Source organism: Pavona decussata, unplaced genomic scaffold (assembly GCF_977016875.1).
Source record: "Pavona decussata unplaced genomic scaffold, jaPavDecu1.1 SCAFFOLD_9, whole genome shotgun sequence".
In the NCBI taxonomy this organism is placed as follows: domain Eukaryota; kingdom Metazoa; phylum Cnidaria; class Anthozoa; order Scleractinia; family Agariciidae; genus Pavona; species Pavona decussata.
The window spans coordinates 2,823,295-2,845,000 of record NW_028145432.1 but is presented as its reverse complement, the minus strand read 5'-3'; the positions used below and the strand labels follow the sequence as shown (position 1 = coordinate 2,845,000).

Below are 21,706 nucleotides of genomic sequence, written 5' to 3'. Positions count from 1 at the left end.
TCTCGCTATCAATCAATCAATTATCCAAGTTGAGCTTGTTAAGCTATTGGTTCTGTTATCAGAATCGTCTTAGTAGCTTTTGCCTTATTTTTTTGTGCACAAATTGCTCCTATTATTAATTAAAAAACGTCTCGTGACCTTTCCACGCCATCTTGGTTTTGGCGGGGGAGCGGGGGGGGGGGGGGGGTGTGTGCAAAACAAGCAAATGTATGAGGTGTGGCCAACTATGAATCTCTGCTTGTAATTTGTGTCAGTTTGCATATTGTGTTTATAATATTATTATTATTATTACTTTTAGTGTTACTCCTCAGTCTCAAGGTGACCCTAAAAGGAATAGCTTTGAATACATGTTTTCAGGACGTAACACATCGATCGAAATCGATCATCAGAAACCTAATCGATAAATTGATATTACTCGATTTTACCCGATAATAATCAATTGATTAAGCAAAGTAATCGATCAAAATCGATAATCACAGACATTTAAGCATCAGAAATCGTCATTTAAATTTCAATTTTTCTCTTGATCCGATGGATTCTATTGGGATCAACATTGGGCTACTTCAATAATTATTGTTTCGACGACAGAAAGGAACGTTTGTTAAATTTGCTATGGCACTTAGTGTTTTTATTACAAGTTGTTGGAGTTTATTTAGACATACTAATGGATCAAGAAGTGCTTTGCTTAGTGATGTTAGCATCCATGTATCAGTATTGCCTAGCGCAGGTTCTTGCTGGGTTCATTCATGTATGGATGGAGGTTCTTTCGGCCTGGTTGTATACCAAAGTCAACGTAGAGGCAATTGCTGATAACTCTCTTATTGAACTAACCAGATAACTCTGAACACAACCTTACTTCAGCTGACTAAATAATAATAATAATTTAATAATAATTTATTATTTATATAGCGCGCGAATCATAAACAGATGCTCTCGCGCGCTTTACAATAAAGATATCCTAAATAAATATGATTTAAAATTACAATGGCAAGGTCAATGGCTAAAATACAATTCTCAATAAAGGTCAAAGGCTTGTCGAAACAAATGAGTTTTCAACCTGTCCTTAAAAGATTGAACACTTTGTGCGCAGCGAACTGCATTCGGTAAATTGTTCCAGAGCGCTGGTGCGGCTACGGCAAAGCTACGATCACCCAGCGTACGCAGAGTCTTGATTCTGGGCGGTTGAAGGAGGACTTCGCCGGACGACCTAAGACTGTATCTAGATACTGTCTTTAGGGTGATAAGTTCGCTAAGATACGCTGGAGCGAGTCCATGGATAGCGTTATACGTGATTAACAATATCGTGAAGTCAATACGATACTTCACTGGCAACCAGTGCAACATTTTCAGTGTTGGAGAAATGTGATCGAAACTACTTACGTTACAGATAAGCCTGGCAGCAGCGTTTTGGACGCGTTGGAGTTTTTGCAGTTCAGTAGTAGGTAGGCCATGTAAAACGCTATTACAGTAGTCGAGGCGGCTAGTAACAAATGCATTAACTAAAACTTGAGTGTTCTCAGAACTGAGAAATTTCCTTATTCTTCTAATATTAAACAAATAAAAGAAGGCGGCTTTACACGTCTTGTTAATATGACTGACCATCTTAAGCTGATTATCGAGCCAGCACTAGGTTTTTGGCTTCGGATGATGGCAAGCTGTCGCATTGCCAACGCAAAGTGAGTCAATGTTCACTTTTGACAGCTGCTGCCTTGTCCCAATCACCAGAAATTCCATCTTATCATCATTTATCTTCAAGCGGTCTGTCAGCATCCAGCGCCTAATATAGACAATACATGCCTGCATAGCTGCGACAGCGTTAGCAGCATGTTCAGGGTCAGGCTTGAATGCAATGTAAAGCTGTGTGTCATCGGCATAGGCGTGAACTTGTGGGAGATGACGTTCCATGATGGTGAACAGCTTACTTACATACAAAATAAACAGGAGTGGACCTAAGCAAGACCCCTGAGGCACGCCATATTTCACTTCAAAGCTCTTAGATGTATGGCCATGAATAGATACTGACTGGGAGCGCTGATAAAGGTAAGACTGGAACCAGGAGAACGCGTGGCCTGAGATACCAAAATCAGAGTGGAGGCGATTTAGCAGTATGGAGTGGTCAACAGTATCAAAAGCAGCACTTAAGTCAAGTAGAACCAAGAGAGTGAGCTGTTGACTGTTCATGTGCATCAATATGTCATTCTTGACACGAAGCAGTGCAGTCTCCGTGCTGTGGTACTCACGGTAAGATGACTGGGCTCAGTAAGTTTAGAGACAAAAGTGAGATTGCTTATAGGGCGGAGATTTGGAAAGATAACCTCTGCTTTTGATTTCTTTAGTCTGGGATGGACAACGGCGTGTTTCCAACTGTCAGGGAAGCAGCCAGATTGTAAGGAAAGATTTATCATCCTTGTAAGTACAGGCAGCAGGACATCCAGGCACTCAACAACAAGGTGACTAGGCATTGGATCTTGGGAACATGACTTTTTGCTAGACTTTGTTATCAAGGTGCTGACTTCTTCTTCGGTAAGAATGCGGAACCTGTCAAGACTGGGAGCATCTGAACTACCAGGATGTACCTCGTCGGTTGTATCAATACTGGGCGCGGCAGCATCCAGTCTGGTATGAATAACATTTACTTTTTGAACAAAGAAGTTTCCTATGTCGTCAGCAAGTGTCGCGTTATCTGGGTAACCTTGGAAATGTAACTCTTTTTCATGATCGAAAAGTGTTTTTTTTTTTGCGGACTTAAACAGCTTGCGAGGATCATGGCTGTTCTCCTGTATTAAGCTGGTATAATACTCTTTCCGAGCCATCTTCATCTCATAGGTTGCCCGACTTTTCTTTGCTTTTTAGATCTGAAAGTCGCAATCTAGTTTTGTTCTCCTCTACTTCCGTTCAGCATGACGGCGTTCTTGTTTTGCCGACTTTATCTTCTGACTGAACCAGTGAACAACTGGTCTTTTTGTCACTGATTTAGTAATAAGAGGTGCATGTCAGTCTAATGTGGAGGTTAGAGTCTCATTATAACAGGAGACAAGGTCATTAAGCTCAGGTGAGAGAGTGTTATTACATAAGTCTGACTTTGACAAGTCATTCCGCAAAGCCTCCATGTTAATTGACTTCAGTTTCCTGTAGGAGATCTGCGCCTTTTTAAAAGAAGGCTTCTCGACTTGAATATTACAGTGGACAGGCATGTGGTCAGAGAATAAATAGGCCATTGTTTGTCGTCTGTTGCCAGTCAAAATGTGAGAGACCGTTTTCAAAAGGTTCAATGCCGATTTCAGCGCGTTCTCTTCGCCATGATAAGTTCCAGAACATTTTTATCAATTTTATATGAAGTTACTGTTGTTTTGTGATGAAATCGATAGTTATCTGTTGTAATTAAAGTTAAATTTTAAGTTGAATCACTGCTTTGCTTGGGCACTGATAAGCATGCTTACCAGTTTAGCAGTAGTCAATGTTCATGCAGGTTCACGTCTTACACCATTTCATAGCGTCAAAAAGGTTCGGGAGAGACAAATAAAGCAGATAAACGATTGTTCAAACAAAGTATAGCTCAGGTTTGATACAACTTATAATGTCTTGGGAGTCTATCTTATCTTCCCATTTACACTTACGCGAATGAAAAACAGTGCTTTCCGTCTCCGATATTATCGAACAAAATCGATACTAATCGAACCTTGATTACTGAAATCGATCAATATCGATAATCACAAATAATCTGGCAATCGATTTTTATCAATTTCCGATATTAATCGATTAATTCACATTGATTAATATCGATTTGAATCGATTTTGACCAAGTGTTAGAATTATCGGATGTGTTATGTCCTGATGTTTTGGCTAGGAGGTAGAGGGGGGAGAACAAAATAATGGCTAGGTACGTGTGTATAGGTTTTGAATACACATTAGTTCTAATAAAGCCGTCTCTGCCACTGTTGTATTGCCTAGTAGTAACACAAACTGTCAGGCCGATTTCATTTTAATTAAAGATGATGGACATACTTTGTTAGAGTGGGAAACTATGGAGATACTCAGTTTATTGCATGTTGATCCTCTTCAAGCAAACATTGCTGTAAGAGAACACTCTGAGGGTGACATTTGGAGAAAATGTCCAGATTTGTTTATGGCAATCAGTCTTCTCAAAGATGATCAACTCAAGCTCCACGTGGATGAGTCTGTGAAACTTGTTGCACACCCAGTTTGCAGGATTCTGTTTGGCCTACATGAGAATGTTGACAAGAAACTGGATGGGCTGAGGTCTCGACCATAAGCCCTTGGAACACATCTATTCGACTACTTCAAAGCCGTGCATGTGAATGGAAAGATGGGTCCTATGCCTACAGTCGTATGACTTTAAAGTTGTTTACTGACCAGGAAAGGCAAATATCACCAATTCAGTGTTGGTGTTGTATTCTAGCAAACAGTTCAACATACATGTAGGCAAGAAGTTTGATTGGGTCAGAGCGATTGATGATGATAATCTTTAATGAGGATGCCGGCCAACTTCACAACTTGTGGAGAACATGCTGAGTGTACCAGTTGCACTTTCACCTAAATAACTAGAGCAAGCCTCTTATGACAATCAATAACTGACTACTGTGAAAGGTTGCATGAGGTCTGGGAACTGGAGCCAGTGTACGGTGCCCTCATATCTGCATGTTAAAGGTGAGCTATACTTTTATGGAGAATATTTGCTGCGTGGTGCAAGGATAGTCATACCCAAGATCCTGCACAACCGAGTCATTAAGATTGCTCATGAAGGTCATCAGGATGTAGTTAAAATGAAGCAAGGTTTGGTTACCAAAAATAGACAGTGATGTGGAGAAGCTGTGTAAAGTCTGTCTTGGTTGTCAAGTGGTTGCTTGGTATGGGCCGCCATAACTGATGTCTCATTTTGTACCCCCTAGTGGGCTGTGGCAAGATTGCGGTGCAGCCTTGATGGGACTTCCACCCTCTGGGGAGAGTATCTTTGTTGTGTTAATTCCTACAGTAGATTTTACCATGTGGCTATTCTGGAGAAAACAACAAGTGCTGAAGTCATTAAGGACATTTTCCCCATGCTCCCTCATTCCCTAAGAACTGACAATGGTCTTCAGTTTGTGTCAGATGAGTTTGAGAAGTTCCTTACAACAAATGGTATAGAGAATCATAAGACTACCCTGCTCTGGCCGCAAGCAAACACTGAAGTGGAGGACCAAAACCGGTCATTGCATGAGTGGAGGGTACAAATTGGCATATTAAGAATGGTCCGTATTCCGAAAGGCCTACAGGTCTATGCTACCAAGCTACCACACCCTACTTCATGTTGTTCAACTGGGAATTGAAGTCTAAACTCCAAGTTACTAGGGAAGAAGTCAGAGACAGAGATTGATCAAGCAAGTTGTGTGGCAAGATTTACTCCGATAGGAAGAGAAAGGTTGCCGATAAGTCATTGGTGTTGGGGATAAAGTTCTCTTGAATGTCTAGAAGACTAACAAGTTGTCTCTAAACTTTCATCCAAGTCCCTTTATAGTAGTTGACAAGAAAAGAGAACAGGTCACCTTGAGGAACAACTCTGGAATGGACAACTGTACCACTAAAAAGTCCAACTCTTTGGACAAGCCCACCATGTCGCTGTCAAGATTGGATGACTTTGTCTTGTTTTTTGAGCTCCAGTGAAGAACTGAACTTACTCTGTTTAAGAGAACTTTGAGAGAAGTTTTTTTAAGGAGGCTCGTAAGGGTTTTTTATTGTGAAATGATGAAACATTACAAAAAAAACTGTATCTGATCATGTAGACAAACTGTAAACAGCTTTGTAACTCAGTTGTTGGGCGATACTTTTAGGCTAGTTCTGATGTCATCGCAGTTACCATAACAACAAAAAGGACCTCTAAATTTCAGTTTTTGCAAATTGTCTCAAAAACTAAGTCCTACCCTTCATTCTTTAAAAATTCAAAAATTGTCTACAAGATAAGAAATAAATTTCATAACTTTAATATTGTGACCAATAACTTTTCTATCTTGATCTTTTCTAGAGGGGAACTTCAAAAGGGCCAACAATACCAGGGGAGGAACCTTCAGATTCAGAGTAAGAAAATAGTTAGATTAATATTAACATCCATAGTCAAAGCAGTTTTCACTTCAGTATCACAGAACTATAACCAAATTCATAAGAATAACCGAGAAGAACAACACAATGAACCAATCAGAACAGGCTCTCAAAGTGGGGCATAGGGCAAAGAGAGCGGAGAGGGAAGCGAGTGGAGTGAGATGAGCACAGTCTGGGGGAAACAAAGAAAGGGAGGAGCCTAAATGATATGTCAAGCAAATCAAAGTTGGTTTTGAAGTTATTTTTATACATTTTTTTATTATTATTTTTTTACTAGTTACTTTTATTGGTTGAGAAAGTTGTGCAAGTTTTTATTAGTTAATTTTATTTGAAAACTACTCTATGAAGCTATTTTAATTAACCCTATCTAGACCGAGGAGAGGAGGGGGGGGGGGGATTCTGCATGCAGAAAATTTGAACCTGAATAACTTTTTTTAATATTTGAGCAAATGGCCTGAAACTTTTTTGAAATTTATCTGGAATGAATTAGATGTCCTTGGTTACTGTTCATTGACTTTGATGTTGCCATGGCAACCAACTTTTGACAGGCCCTTTTTGTCAGTAACTTTTATGCTTTTAGCTCATATTAGTGTTCCTTTATTGGTTCTGATTACTTGTCATTCAATTTCGGCACTTTCCTGAAGTTTTGCTGAAATCCAAAAATCCAACATGGCAGATCCAGACCTCAAAGGAAACATCTTTGGACGTACTATATATCCTCCAAGTCTTGTTGGCAAAGAAGTTATGGAGGGGGGCATTGATTTTTGATGTAGTTCTACTTGTTGAACCATTAGATACATCTTGCCTGCAAAATCGTCTAAACAAGTCACTCATCAAAATTTACAGGATGTTTAAAGACCATCCTATGAACGAATGATATCACCCCATCCAGAGAGTAGTAATTTTAGTATAACGTCTTATTAAGATATTTTTATCATATTTCCATTTTCCAGGATGGGAAATCTTCTTGACATGGGAAAAGCTGGAAGTCTTCATGAATATTTGTTGTTATTGCATGAAAAGTATGGCTCCATAGTAGGTTTCTGGTGGGGCAAGACATATGTTGTGAGTTTGGCATCTCCCGAGTATTGGAAAGAAGTGCAGCCTATCTTTGACAGACCACGTAAGTAAAAGATCTTTTATAGACCACAATTGTATTGTACATACAAGAACCAGAATGAGTCTTTTTAGTGAAATACCAAAATTCTATACCAATTAAGCTGCTTCCTTATTCTATTAATCCGTAACCTGCTACAATAATAATTAATATTTGTATGGCGCAAATTAGCATGTGCATATGATCAAATGCGCCTAACAAATTGTATATGTAAAAAATAAAAAATAATTAATTAAAAAAAAAGGGACAATCAGGACAACAATGTTTCATTGGCACAGTTTGGAATGGTTTTGTATCAAAATAGTAAATGTAATTTTTTGACAGTCCATTGGTCAAATGTAACCCATTGGATTCCTTTTTATCATTTTTTCTAATTTGGCGTTCTGTCACATTATTCTTGGTGCCCATCTGGGGTCTAAATTAGTGCAATCTTGGGATTTTTATATGTTGAAGATTTTTAGAGTTGCCATTTATCAGTCTTCTATCTTAGCAACTGACGCTGAAACTTTTAGCTTGTAGCAAGTTGTAGTTTATGACCTACCTATGTGCTGTCCACCCTCTCTACACAATCTGTCAGTTGATTGTTTACTTCAATCACCACTAAACCAAAACAAGTGATGATGAAAACATGTCTGTCTGTTAATGTTTCAGCGGAACTCTTCAAGATGTTTGAACCCCTTATTGGTAGAAAGAGTATCCAGTATGCCAATGGCCCTGAGGGTAGAAAGAGACGGCAGATGATGGACAGAAGCTTTAGTCATGAATCCGTGAAAGAGTACTATGAACACTTTGTTCTGGTAAATTAAAATATATCAAATCTTGAAGATTACTAAGACTGTTGTTTAGTTGAGGGGTTGGTTTGTATGTAGCCTATGAAAGGCCATAAGGCTTATATCTAGTGAGCGGGAGGCTTGTACATGAGTTTGTGGAACGTCAGTTATCAGGTGACAACTTACTTTCATGCAGTTCCCTCCTGTTCCAGAGTTTGTGTACCCTCCACATGTGTCTGACTTTAAGGTTGTGCAGGACCCTTGATTTCATTATGTATGTATTTATTTAAAAGTATGCATGAATGGTGATGATTAATTCTGACAAATATACAGTCATAAACTATTCATAAAGATTTTTTGCTTTCTTAATTTCAATTATGCATCTTGTTTTGTTTCACACCCCGTGAAAAAAGTGTGAAAAACATGAGAAAACATGAGAAATTTCACAATTTACAGTTTGAACACATTTTTTCACAGTTTATGCGCCGATCAAATCGAAACTTCAACATCCCCCCCCCCCCCCGGGCAAACCCCGGGCATTTGACTATTTTCTGTGCCCGGGAGTGGGGAATTTGACGGGTAAGGCCTTCCCGGGGGTGGGGAATTTGACCTTGCCTGGGTGGGGTGGGGAAAATTGAACCGGAAGTGTCAGGTTTCAAATCGCTTTTTTTTTTGGGGGGGGGGGGGGGAGGGCGAAGTCGCTAACAGCTACAAACACGTGTTTGGACCAGATGGAAGAGTTTAAAGGAAGAGATACAGCATTACAAAAAAAGCTTACAAAAAAAGGTCTTCAAAAGTGAGAGTGCTTAAATATTAATTATTTTTATAGATTGTATATAAACGATGTAGATTTTTTATACAATGAGTCAAGCTGTGGCCTTGTCCCGCAGTGAATTTGTGAAAGAAATTAACACTGTCGAATGACAAACCGCTTTGGCTTAAATTTCAGAATATCCTGCCACTCGAACAACATTCTACTTAGCCGGCTAACTAATTAATATGTATTTCTAGTTCTTTAAACGATGTAGTTTTTTATGCAATGAGTCAAGCTGCGCCTTTCTCCCGCATTTGTGTCTGCAGAGGCTTTTAGAATAGCCATAAAACAGCAGTGAACAGTTAAAGAAAAAAAACACATTGTCGAATGAAAAACCGCCGCTTTGGCAGAATACCCTGCCACTCGAACAATCTACGTGGCCGGCTAACTCATTTTAACAACCTTTGCCGTGTTTCGGAGTTAGAACAGCTCACACTTGCTGATTGACATTGTCCGACTTAATAAATTCAATTTCCAATCATTAGTTTCAGATGTTAAAGTTGTGGTTTTTGTAGTAACTCATGACAGGAGCCGACAACGATTGTTCTTTAGGAGGGGCATTTGACAGACAAATCCGACGATAAGGTAGGGCATTTGAACACCATTTTGGCCCGAGGGGGCGGGAATTTGAACGATCCAATCTTCAAAAGTTCAAATGCCCGGGGTTTGCCCAGGGGGGGGATGTTGAAGTTTCGAGTTGATCGGCGCATTAATTCACAGGTTTTTAATAGCATTTTCACATGTTTTCATCCAATATTGTGCGATTGAAATTTTTAGGTACAAATTAAGAACTTCTAAAATTGTACAACTCAAAAACTAGACTGTTCACAGTCCCCCTATTTTTCCGTGGGATTCTCTAGACCGGTACGGTTCGATGGAGCTGCCACCATCTTGGTTTGTAAAATCGAGTGTCTAAACTACCGAGGGGAGGGGAGCGGAGTTGGGAGGCGCTTCCCCTCACTGACTATACTAACACCCACTCCCGCTCCCCTCGGTAGTTTAGACACTCTCCCCAGATCGCGCTCGCTTATACAAACCAAGATGGCGGCTGTTCCATAGAAGCGTACCGGTCTCGAGAATCCCACGAAAAAATAGGGGGACTGTGAACAGTCTACTCAAAAACTCAAAGTTAATATAAAATTTAAGTTTGAGAACTCATTGTTTGATAAAGTACATGTATTTTTTGCTGGGTAATTAAAAAATCTTTTCTCCTTGACTGTAATTCCATTACCACTGGTTGAAACAGAAACATGTGTGCACATGCACTGGAATGTTACAAATTATCATTAATTACATTCACAGCTTCAGAAGGTGCACAGTGTGGAATATGTTATTAACTGACTCATATGATTGTTGGGGATGAAGAAAGACATCAATTTTGTGTCCAAGAATAATAATTATTCTTAACTCTTAATTATTAAAACCAAACATACAGTATACATCAGATCGATAGAAATCATTTTAGTTTACTTTCACATCATAGAGTGACTAATCTTCCTTTAATTGTCCTCATATTTTACAAACAGATAGCCAATGAAACTGCTGATAAATTTGCCACATGCAGCCCTCAGGAGCATCTCCCTCTAGCGAAACATATGGTTGCCATGGCAATAAGAGCTATATCTGTCGCTGGAATGGGTCGCACATTTATGATGGAAAGTAGGGAAATTGACAAACTTGAAACAATGTATGAAGTGGTAAGATTCTTGCCTAGTGCAATAATGTCTGTAGCTCACATCTAAAAGTGAAAGGAAGAGTTAATGTATAGTTTCGGAAAACATCCATACCTCTCTTGTTGAAGGGATTTTTTTCTAAGACCCCAATACCACTCTGGAAATTCTGATTTAGCTTTATACTTCCTTTCCTTTAAATTTTTGGCCTTCGTAGTCCCCACTTGTTTTCCGATACCTTCCTTGGCGGTATTGATATTTTCTGGAAGTACACAACTGACATTAGTGCTTTTTAGATTGCTTTTTGTTGTTTTGGCTCAGATTGTTTGCATGTGGACCTCAATTCTCTTAGAAACCATTTACCCCATGATCTTTTAGCTTTTTTGCAGTGTATTCGGAGTAAAAACCTGTGATTATTTGCAAGATTTCCATTTTTATCACAAAGTGCAAAGCATCAAACTGAAAGCAACTTTTTCCACAGGAACTGAAGGCCTCATGATCCAAAATATCCAATGAATTTGAGCTAAAACCTCAAAAAGTGATCTACAGGGCACTACAGGGGGTGTCTCGAAAACGAAGACCTCTAAAACAAAGACCCTAAGACCCTAAGACCCCGAAAACTCGCAAACGAAGACCCCCAAAATTTCTGAGTGTAAGTACAAAAAAAATAAAAATATACATTCATACCTCAAGTGAAATTTAATTCCTTCCTCTGGGCCTATATGGTTTTAAGCAATACACCTAAATTTGAATGAAATTTGAAGAGGTTTTAAGAAGGGATAGAGGAAAGAAAACGATTTTTGGAACACTAACAGACAGTTGATACCCACGCAAGAGCACCCCAGGTTGCTAGTGGACTAACTTGGTATCCGTCTATTAATTATTAACTACAAATTCCAATTTTAAAACTTCACTTAAATAATTATCTTCAATATTTGTTATTTCTCTTAATTTTACCAATCTTTCTAGAAAAACTACTTCTCCCAAATATACCCAAAATTCACCCAAAAATTCACAGAATACCCCACAACACAGATTCATGATATGATGATAGGATTTTTGGATTGCTTGAAATGCGAACAAGATATTTCCATTAAAGCCATGTCAAGTGGCAGAAAAATGGCGTTCAGGTGTAACTCCGCCTTAAACTATCGGGAGGTTATCCGCCATCTTGAGCTGAGTAACCACGCTCCCAGGGAGTGCTGACCAGAAGTGCGTTGCAGACTGTTTCCATCCCAATCTCGTCGGCGGTTTTGTCGCTGGGAGAGACTCTTGGGAAACTCTTGGGAGTCCTGGGGATTTCTCAGTCTCTCTCAGCTACCAACCACTGGCCAGAGAGCCTGAGGACTCTGGTTACGAGTGTTTCAATCCTTCCAATCTATATTGCCTTGCTGTATGGTTTTATTTTATGCATTTACTTCTTCATTTATTTATTGGAATAAATGTAACAGAACTCATGATTTCCTTCCATGCACCTTACCGCTATCTATTCTTTGAGCCAAATTGAGTGTATCTCAGGTCACAGAGCAAACCTTTTGAGTAGAGGAATGTTTCTTTTCCATTTTATTTCCGGTATGTGCGAATCTATGCAATATTTTATGACGCTTCACATTTTGCAAGAAAATCAGTTGACGCATGCAATGTGAGTCGTGTGTGTGAAGCTGAAAATCCTTTCAAGCCTTCTTTTACTGAGCATGTATCTTACAAAGAAACGCCTCCAGAGTTTATGGGGGACACGGTGTTACTCAGTGTAATTGGGGAAACTGATAAGACAAAGGCCAGCAATGCTGCGGTTTAATAACATTTGACCTCCATAGGATGTCATATCTTAAGGATAAATTACTCAATTACTTGAGATTACGATTTGTTAAATTTCAACGCTTTTAAAAAATACTGGCCGAGTCCAACGTAAACAGTGTCTTTGACGTCAGGCACAATTATTTCAATTATTACGTTCGGAAACGTGCTTCCGGTCCAGTGGAGCGGGAAATGCACTTCTGATCAGTATTCCATGGGAGCGCAGTTACTGACAGCTCAAGATGGTGGATAACCCTGGTAGGACCAGAGTCCTGAAGGAATTAAATTTCACTTGACGTATGAATGTATTTTTTATGTTATTTTATTTTTTTGTACTTACACTTGGAAATTTTGGGGGTCTGCGTTTTTTGAGTTTTCGGGGTCTTAGGGTCTTCGTTTTAGAGACACCCCACTTTAGGTCAGTTATGCCTGGAGCCTTTCAATTAGAATATTAACCTCCCTTGTTACTGCCCCCCCCCCCCCCCCAAAGTCATGACCAATACTAAACCAAGATAATGCTCCAATCCAAATACTAACTCCCAAAAATTACGCATTGTCTCCTACACTGACGGAAATCAGCTGCACTGCGTGCCTGTTGAGGGAGGAAACATGAAATCCCCTACCTGACCCTCACTAGGTTTTTTTGTCATCTAAAGCTGTCAATCCACCATACGAAAAAAGATGGCAACCGGTACGTTTACCCATAATTCTTAGTACATGAAAACCCTAAAAACGCTCATAGAAATGCACAGAAAAGTTTCAAAAACTTCAAATCTAACATACGCAATGTTGTTAGTGCAGGGACGAATTTCGCAAAAAAGGCTTAATTTCCATGTGCTTATTGGTTGACTGTCAGGTTTGCAAGGTATTGTGGTAATTAAAATTTCAGCCCCCATCTTTTTCTGTATGGTGGATTGTTTAGGAGACAAATAAACCAATCAGAATCGGTCTTCAACACATATATTTATGAATTAAAGGGGGTACAGGAAAGGTTTCCTTTGAACTTTATTGCATGGGATTGTACAAATGTAGAAAATGGCACCCCGTGCAGATAGGTTGGAAATTTTCAAGATTTATTTTTCTCCTCTAAAAGTACATACTGGTACATGTATTAGATACTTCTTTTAAGAGAATAATGAACCAAAATCCTATATTTTTCTGATATTCTTTGCAAAGCCATTTCATCTTTGATAGAGCTTCTTCTTTTAATTAAGGTGATTCCATTGATTTACAGTGCACATTCTTACTCCGCATAATTTCTAGCATCATTAGCGCACGTACGTTGAAAACAGTCTGTTTTCCTATATGCTGAGCCTAGTCAATAACTAAATGGCTATTTCCTCCTAAACAAGCATGGTGACCTATCTTTTTTGTCTCATTATTTTAACTTAGCTTCAAAGATGGTTGTGCAGTATGTGCTGATGTATTTGTTTGTTGGAATTACACCCTTATGAACTATATGGTGGAACTATAATTCTGAAGGTCAAACTAGGATCAGTATTACACCCTCCATCGCCTTTCCACCCCATCTCCTCTCTGGACAGGATGCCAACCCACTGCAACCCTTATGTAGGCATATCTGCCATCTTCCGAGGCAGGTTCCTATTTTTTTTCCAGTTAGAAGGGTTGCAGATCCCAGGTGGTGTGATGTCCTGACTGTCCAACACATACCAACTTCCCAGTACTTGTTTATCGATGCAGTTGCCCATGAGGGTGTGGAGTTTATTGATAAAGTTCAATTTCTAAATCTTAAAAATTTTCCCCTCAGTGTTGGAACGAGATGGAAGCTCGTCTCACTGGTCCCACCCCTGAAGAAGGTAGTCAAAGGGAAAAAGACTTTCAGGAAGGTAAGTACTTTGATTCACTCACCTTCTAACTTATCAGCAGTAATGGTGACAAGACATCAATTGAAAATAATTTTTGTACGGTTAACTAAATCATACAACTATTCATGCACGTGGAAATATTACACTGTAACTTGTCAACTGCTATAAAATGATTCATACAAGTAAATCCATTTCTATAGAAAAAAGATTGCAGACAAATAATGTTAACTAACTGCTGATTCAAGCAGTAGTACCAGATTTCTGAACTCGAATAAATAAATAAAAAAAAGTTTCTTTTCCACCAACATTTAAACTACTTGCACCATACAAACGAGTTATTGACAACATCAATGAAACAGACAAACAATAGACATTTTACTAACAATAGACTCACAGACTTTTGACTAATAAAAGACGGATCCAAAGGCACCAATCACTTTTTACAGTCTTCACAACCAATAACATCATGGCGTACTGACAACGACCAATAACATCTCAACTTTGTTGACCAATCAGGTTAACAGCCAGAGACATATATACTACCTACTGACGTTCCTCAATTCATTTGACTCTGAAGATGACTTCTGCTCAGGTTGTCGAAACGTCAGTCAAAGTCACCCCAAACAGTCCTTCTCAGGGCTACACTCACCCAGATGATCATAATTTACGTGCTTTTGACATGACTCCTGGATTAAAACCATTTACAACATTTAAACTACAGTCAGGCCTGTACTAAGCAACCGACACCCTTTGTTAAACAGACAGTAAAATCTAAACAAAGTCCGAAAATTTTTCCCCAAATGTTTACTGAAAATTTCCTTGTTAATAATTAATGCAGACACTTATTAAGTAAAAGTAGCAAAAGTAGAAGCAGCCGTGTTAAACAGAAATTTTTAATCAGATTCCAGCCACTAATAAAAAATGCGAGTTTTTCTTGATCAATTCTGTAATAGTCTGATGGTTTGGATTACTTTAGTGGAGCAAAAAACTTGTGTTCTTCAGTAGTAATTCAGAATCAATGCCAACACAGAAACCACATGTCTATGAAGATTGTTGGCAGGAATTAATATAAGCCACAGCATGATCTAGTAGCAAATGGGAACTGATCGAAGTTGCAATTATTACAAATGTATGAAGCCCACGTGTCAAGACTTCCTGGCTCATGTGCAGGACACTGTCTAGTTTGTTTGTGAAGAACTTGACTCTGTGAATTGGGTTGGGCCACAGAGCCAAGGTTCGGCCAGGCCAGGCTGATCCAGGCAAGTTTTCTATTACTTTCCTGGCTTGGGCTGGCCAGGGTTGGCACAGATCAGCCTATAGACCAGAGAGGGTTGGCTAGGGCTGGCCCAGGTCAGCCTATAGACCAGAAAGGGTTGGCCTTAGCTTACCTGGCCCAACCCACGGGCAGGACACTTTTTTGCACAGAATACAGGTTTGGCTGTATTTTAATTTTAATATTATTGTTAAATGAATTCTGCTCCAGCCTATAATTTGAGAGAAATCATCAATTATATAATAAGACTCTTTATAGCCATGATATAATAATAATCATTGATTAGGGTTAATTTGTGGCAAAAGGGACATATATAAATTATATAACTTTTGTGGCCAAAAAGTGAGAAAGACACTCCAAAATTTCCCACTTTTAACATGTGTGCACTGTGCATTAATTTTGTACCTTAAATGTAAGAATTCCATGTTTGCTTTTGGCCTGAAGGCAATTAAATAATTTGCCACTACTGCACCTTCAGGCAGGGACAAATTTCTTGGTAAATTAGCATTGGTACAGAAATTTGAAAACCTACTCTATTTTTCTGACTTTTTGACAAAAAAGCGATATACAAACTTCTTGCAGGAAATAAATCCTACAATAATCTTTTTCACCATTTGATTTGGATCTCCTCATGTCTCTGCAGCAAGAGCAGGACTGCACAACCTTGTTAAAGAGTTTCTAAAGCACAGACGACAGGATGACAATAAAGCAGAAAGGCTGTTTATTGACTCCATGCTGGATTGTGAATTTATGGATGAAGAAGAGGTTTGCTGGCACTTTTCTCGTATTGATTGTTAAAACGTTTTTATACTGCTATTTCAATTAACATTGTCGGATCAAGGCTTAAAGCTTACAGACATCTTCAAAGAGACTGCCACCTCATCCACTTGATATCCTAACATTTCTTTCATCCAAATGGCTCGCCATCGTATATTTTCACTGGACAAACGAGGCATAGCTGATTTTGGTGAACTTATTCATAATGACTCCATAGAATCTTGAGGTCTTGTCTTGCAGCCTTATACTTTGATCCGACAACGTTCATTGAAATAGCTGTATACATTATGTATCTAGACCGTTAAGAAGTAGTTGCACAAACTGTGCTAAGACCAATTTCATATGGTAATTAATTCTTAAGATGAGACAACTTATTACACTCCTGATTTGCAGTAAAAAAGAGCAACTTATAAGTTGACAATTTAAGCTGAAGTTAATCTAATGATTGATGTAACAATGTGTGATACAAAGGTATTGAATTGTAAAACGTAGTGTGCCTTGAATTGTCTGCAGATGAATAGAAGATACAAGTTCCAATAGTTCTTCCATGGTACAATTTTACCGCAGTGTTTCTGTTATACCAAAGTGATAGCGGTTAAGTTAGTTTCCTTTGTAAAAAAGTAGTTTATAGTCACACAGTTTTGAGAAGTGTACCCTCCTGTGTCGTAAATTTTACCTTGCCCTATTAGAAATGCACAAGAAAGTGAATCTTTTTTCAAAGTAGCAAATCAACTAGTTTGTTAGAGTTATGTGTTCAGTGTGGTGCAGTAAGCACAGTTTTCCTTTATGTTAAATTATTTCGTATTTGGTTCTGGATGTTAAAGTTTTAGAGGGTAGAAAATAAAATTGGTAATTATGTGGTTTTTCTGTTTGTAGATGTGTGACAATGTGATATCATTTCTCATTGGAGGGTTCCATACGACAGGATACAGTGAGTTTTTTATGTACATGCGACCTGCAATTTGGACTGCTAAATTTAATTTGGGAGACAAGGTGTATTATCTTTGTTAGGCCATACTTATTCCTGTTTTCTCATTACAAGCAACTTCACAATATGTGCTCTTACCATGGGAGAACATGTTCACTTGATCCTGACTGCAAGCGTTATTGTTTTGTTTGATAAACCTTACTCAGTGAGAAATGATCACTGATTGAATATGGAGGATTTTAAAAGATTTAGCTACCAGTTGTCTTAAACACTTCACCAGTGCACTTAACTTGTTTTAGGTCTTAAGTGTGATCAGTGTGTAATATCAGACTCTACAAAATTTGTTAGAATGTAGGTGATAAAAGGATAATCTTATTACTTAGTTAAGATTTAAGTTGCAGTTGGATCAAAGAGGTCAAGTTTTGCTCCAGCTTGAGTCTATTTTTGCAGAAGAGATCTTCAGGTGTGCATGATCAGTCAATTTAAAACTACTGCAAGGACTGATTACTCTCCAGTGTTGCTATATTATATTATGCTGTTCAATATACCCAACATTTGGCGGAGTCTTTAAAGTGATTGTTCATCTGAAACTACTACTGAGTCAGGTATACTTTTCCTGAGGTTCTACTTTCCAAGGAAAACTTTAGACAGTTTGGCAATTTTGTGGTTTGGTGTTATTAAGAACTGAAACTATCTCTTTCCAGTGATGACATGGTGTTTGTACTTCCTGACAAAACATCCTGAGGTGCAGGAAAAAGTTTACCAAGAACTGGAAGAAGTTCTGGGAGATGAGGACATAAAACCACAAGTTGCCTCTGAACTTAAGTCAGTGGTGTTTCTTGTTACTTAATTGCATCTTACTGTAAGACTAAAATACTGCTAAAAAATTATTTTTTTGGAGTTATGTTTCTGTCAATGTGCATAATTACCATATGTGCTCTAATAAACTCCCGTTTCAATTTAAATGCCTCCCTCCAAATTATCACTGTTCATGAAAGTTTTTTAAGAATAAAACATTTTCTGTAGGTGTGAGTTGTGTTCAGTGATAATTATTGATTGTCAATTTAGCACACCTTCAGACCAACTAAGTTTAATTGTAACAAAGGCTCCAGGCATTCATTTGAGTAAACATCGAAAATGAGTGTAAGATTTAATAGTAAATATAAAACTGAACAGTTTAGTTGAGCAGTAATTTTCTTGTTTTCAGGTACACTCGTCAGGTGATAGATGAGACACTACGTGCTTCAATTCTTGCTCCATGGGGAGGCAGAGTACATGATTTTGATCTACAAGTTGGTGAATATGTGATTCCTAAAGAGGTAATGTTCTACTCTAGTGTCATAAATGTCCAGAGTCAAGTCAAGTCAAAGTCAATTTTATTTAACTCACACAAATATTACAAACCAAGATGATTATTTTTTAAAACTAGGTCACATACATTAGTATAAAGGATGCAGTACATACAGTAAAGAGAAAGAAAGAAAAATAATTTACATTTCATTGTTACTAAAAATAGATTAAAAAAAAGAAATGAAGGAATTTTTTTCTGCATGTAATACTATGTTAATTGTGTGAAGTTTGGGCCACCCAAATAGCTAATAGAGCTAATGGAGTAGGTGACCCAAGGACTTACTCTGTTTACTCTGCTGAGTGTGTACTCACCCAGGGTATCACCACAGTTTCATGCTCTCCTAGGAAATGTTGTTCAGTGTTATGTTATTCACTTTAACTGGTTTTGAAAGCTACATTTTACAGTAGCTAAAACGTAGTGAAAAACGTTGGGTCGTTTTTGCATGAAAATTAGTGGTACCACTGATTGATGCAATTATCCACATTGAGAAAATACTTAGCAAACTCTGTAAGTTAATTGGACTTTTGTAAAATATCGGAAAACACATTTTACAGCAGAAAGTCCTGTTATGTAGCCTTGAATTGAGTGGTGAGACTCAACAGTAAGAACCATCAGTAGCTTTTATTTGATTGGCCAACATTTAGGATTTCGATTACACAATCAAAATATTAGTAACATATTAAGATTTGAGTCTGGGGGTCATATTGTGGCCTGAGGTTTAAACCAAGTTAGCTTGTTACTAATTCCAAATGAATACCTTAAGGGCAAACTTTGTTGACTGACACAAAGAAGCCATGCCCACAACTAAGGTCTGTCATTGCAGTTGTTTGTTATTTCTGTTTCTGAGTAGTAGGAGTTCCTTATGTTGCAGACGCCCATCTTGCTTCCGTTTGGTGTTGTTCTGCAGGATCCCAACTTATGGCCAGAGCCTAAGAGGTAATGGGTTTTGAAGTTTTATCCATACAATATGTCCAAATTTTATCACAGGCCCACAGTGCATGTGTGTGCTCATTTCTAGATGCCCAAAATGTGGGAAAAGGAAAGAATGAGTTTTTTCTTCTGTTAGAGCCTTAGTGATAAAGACCTCTACAAATAATAAATTAGTTTAAGTATTTATATAGTATTCACAGGGAAACTTTATGGGTAATGATTCCTTTCATTCATCGATTTTCTCCCCGCCTGCTCATCAGTGTAGTGTGATTCTTACTTTTGATTCTTAAGAAGGTGAAGTAGAAGCTAATGAGAATTATTTAATTCATTTAGTGCTGTTTATTATGTTGTACAAGGTGGTTCGAACTTTTGGGCCGGTTCGTCAAACTTCAAGTAGTGGCCATAGAAACCGTTGAAACATCCGTACTCGCTGTCAGTCGTACTTTCCTTTGTGCTGTTCTTTTTGTGGTGAATTATGCTGTGCATGGTGATTCTAACTTTTGATTCTGTGGATGAAATCCTGAAGTGCGACCATTACGTAAAAGTCACTGAGCGATACTTTCCTGTGGTGCTGTTTTCTTGGCTGCTGTTTTTGTTGTCTATTAATTGTGCAGTACAGTTAAGAAGGTTCCAACTTTTTAGTCCAGTCCGCAGATGCAGATTCAAATGAAAGTGATCTACATTTACAAAGCTCAAGTCGGCAAAATCTGTAAAGATATCAGGCCAACTATAAAATGACTAATATAAAATGAATAATATTTAAAGTGTTTTTCAAAATGAAATCTCATTCAATCTTGGACTTCTTCCCAGGCGTGCGTTTCTTAATACTCACGAAAGCATTTCGGGAATTCGGGCCCGAAAAACTATTTTAAATGACAACGATAAATATTCTTTTTTTACAATTCCGAGCTTGCACAAGCAACTACCACTGAATCGATTAAAAAAGGGATTTGAAAAAACTTCTCGAGCCCGAAAACTCTTCGGGACATTTGAGAAAGGGATCCCAGATTACTTCCCGGGATTACATGTGTAGCATATCTTGAGCAAGCAGCAATCACGAAGGATCTAGGTTCTTAGTCGTTGTATTTTTAAAACCTAATAATCAACATTCCTGTCTCAGGTTTGATCCAGATCGTTTCAGTGCAGAGAACATCAAACAGCTTCCCAGCCTTGCCTACCAACCGTTTGGCTTTGCAGGCAAGCGTAAGTGTCCAGGCTGGCGATTCTCCATCGCTGAAGGGCTGGTCTTCCTGTCTGTTCTCATCAGGCGATTCAAGTTTCATCTTGTTGAGGGACAACAAGTTAAACCTGTTCATCGCCTGGTAACGTCTCCCGCAGAGGAGATCTGGGTCACAGTTACCAAGCGATAAGTAGCTCGGGAAAGACTACTATGCATTTATTGATAGTTGCCAATGAGAGCAGGGATGGTAAAAAAATAAAAATATAATAGTTTTTGGTCATTTCTATAACTGTCCGCTACTAATTTTAACCAGAACGATCTTGGCTGACAATAACAGCACAACCAATTGTTATAATTGAAGTCTAAAATATTTTATTAAAAAGAATATTGCGGTTAGGTTTTGTAATTATTACAGTATTTGTAAACTAGAAATGATCAATAATTGAATTGAAAAATAGAACCTCGTGTCATGCTAGTGACGTGACTATAATTGCTAGTTTGTAAGGCACTTTGTTACATTGAAACAAGTGCTGGACCAGTGGGCCAATGTACTGTTAGTTACAATGACAAGGGTTTCCTTTAATCTCTTTAGTAAAAGTATTTGTGAAACGAGATTTTTATCATGTAGTACTCTCAGAATCAATCTTATTTTAAGTCGGCGGACAAAACACGTAAATGTACTGAAGTGTGACTTGCTTTATAATAAAACATCGTGTAGTAACAAGAAAACAATGTTTGTGTTGTTTTTGATATGATGGGCCCTTACGTTCCATCCGTCACCACAAGTTACTACATTGAACGAGCCTACAAATTTTGACAAAATTTATAGTAAGGGTTGGCACCCGCGTCATCTTATATGCCAGTTTTGAGAGGAAAAAGAAACTGATATTTATTTGCATGTGAACGATAATTCTTTCTAATTAAAGGTCGTTCACCAGACCTAGTATCAAGAGAAAAATCATGGTTGAAGACAATTTGGAAATGGCTAATACTCAACTGAATCACGTGAGGTGATAAAGACAGGTGGTAAATGGACAGATGTAATGTTCCTGTCACGATTGTGTAGCCCCCCACCCTCCCTCCCCTTAGGAAGGCCTCATACTCAGGTTATGATTGTGGGACAAAGTAAACATGTTGGGTTCCCCGATGGCAATCGAACATGACCCGGCCTTTGGACACC

The 21,706-nt window shown here is 38.4% G+C and overlaps 1 protein-coding gene across 1 annotated transcript in view; it reads left to right on the top strand.

The window, feature by feature from the left end:
- The window catches only part of LOC146488554 (cytochrome P450 20A1-like), a 21,498-nt gene extending 240 nt beyond the window's left edge, over positions 1–21,258 (top strand). The window contains exons 2-12 of the mRNA XM_085118322.1: positions 6,020–6,072; positions 7,047–7,216; positions 7,862–8,007; positions 10,321–10,491; positions 14,030–14,108; positions 16,004–16,125; positions 17,014–17,068; positions 17,770–17,890; positions 18,273–18,384; positions 19,288–19,352; positions 20,467–21,258. Coding sequence (XP_084974448.1) covers positions 6,020–6,072; positions 7,047–7,216; positions 7,862–8,007; positions 10,321–10,491; positions 14,030–14,108; positions 16,004–16,125; positions 17,014–17,068; positions 17,770–17,890; positions 18,273–18,384; positions 19,288–19,352; positions 20,467–20,716 — 1,344 coding nt within the window. The 3' untranslated portion in view covers positions 20,717–21,258. The remainder of the gene's footprint in view (positions 1–6,019; positions 6,073–7,046; positions 7,217–7,861; positions 8,008–10,320; positions 10,492–14,029; positions 14,109–16,003; positions 16,126–17,013; positions 17,069–17,769; positions 17,891–18,272; positions 18,385–19,287; positions 19,353–20,466) is intronic.
- The last annotated feature ends 448 nt before the right edge of the window (positions 21,259–21,706 follow it).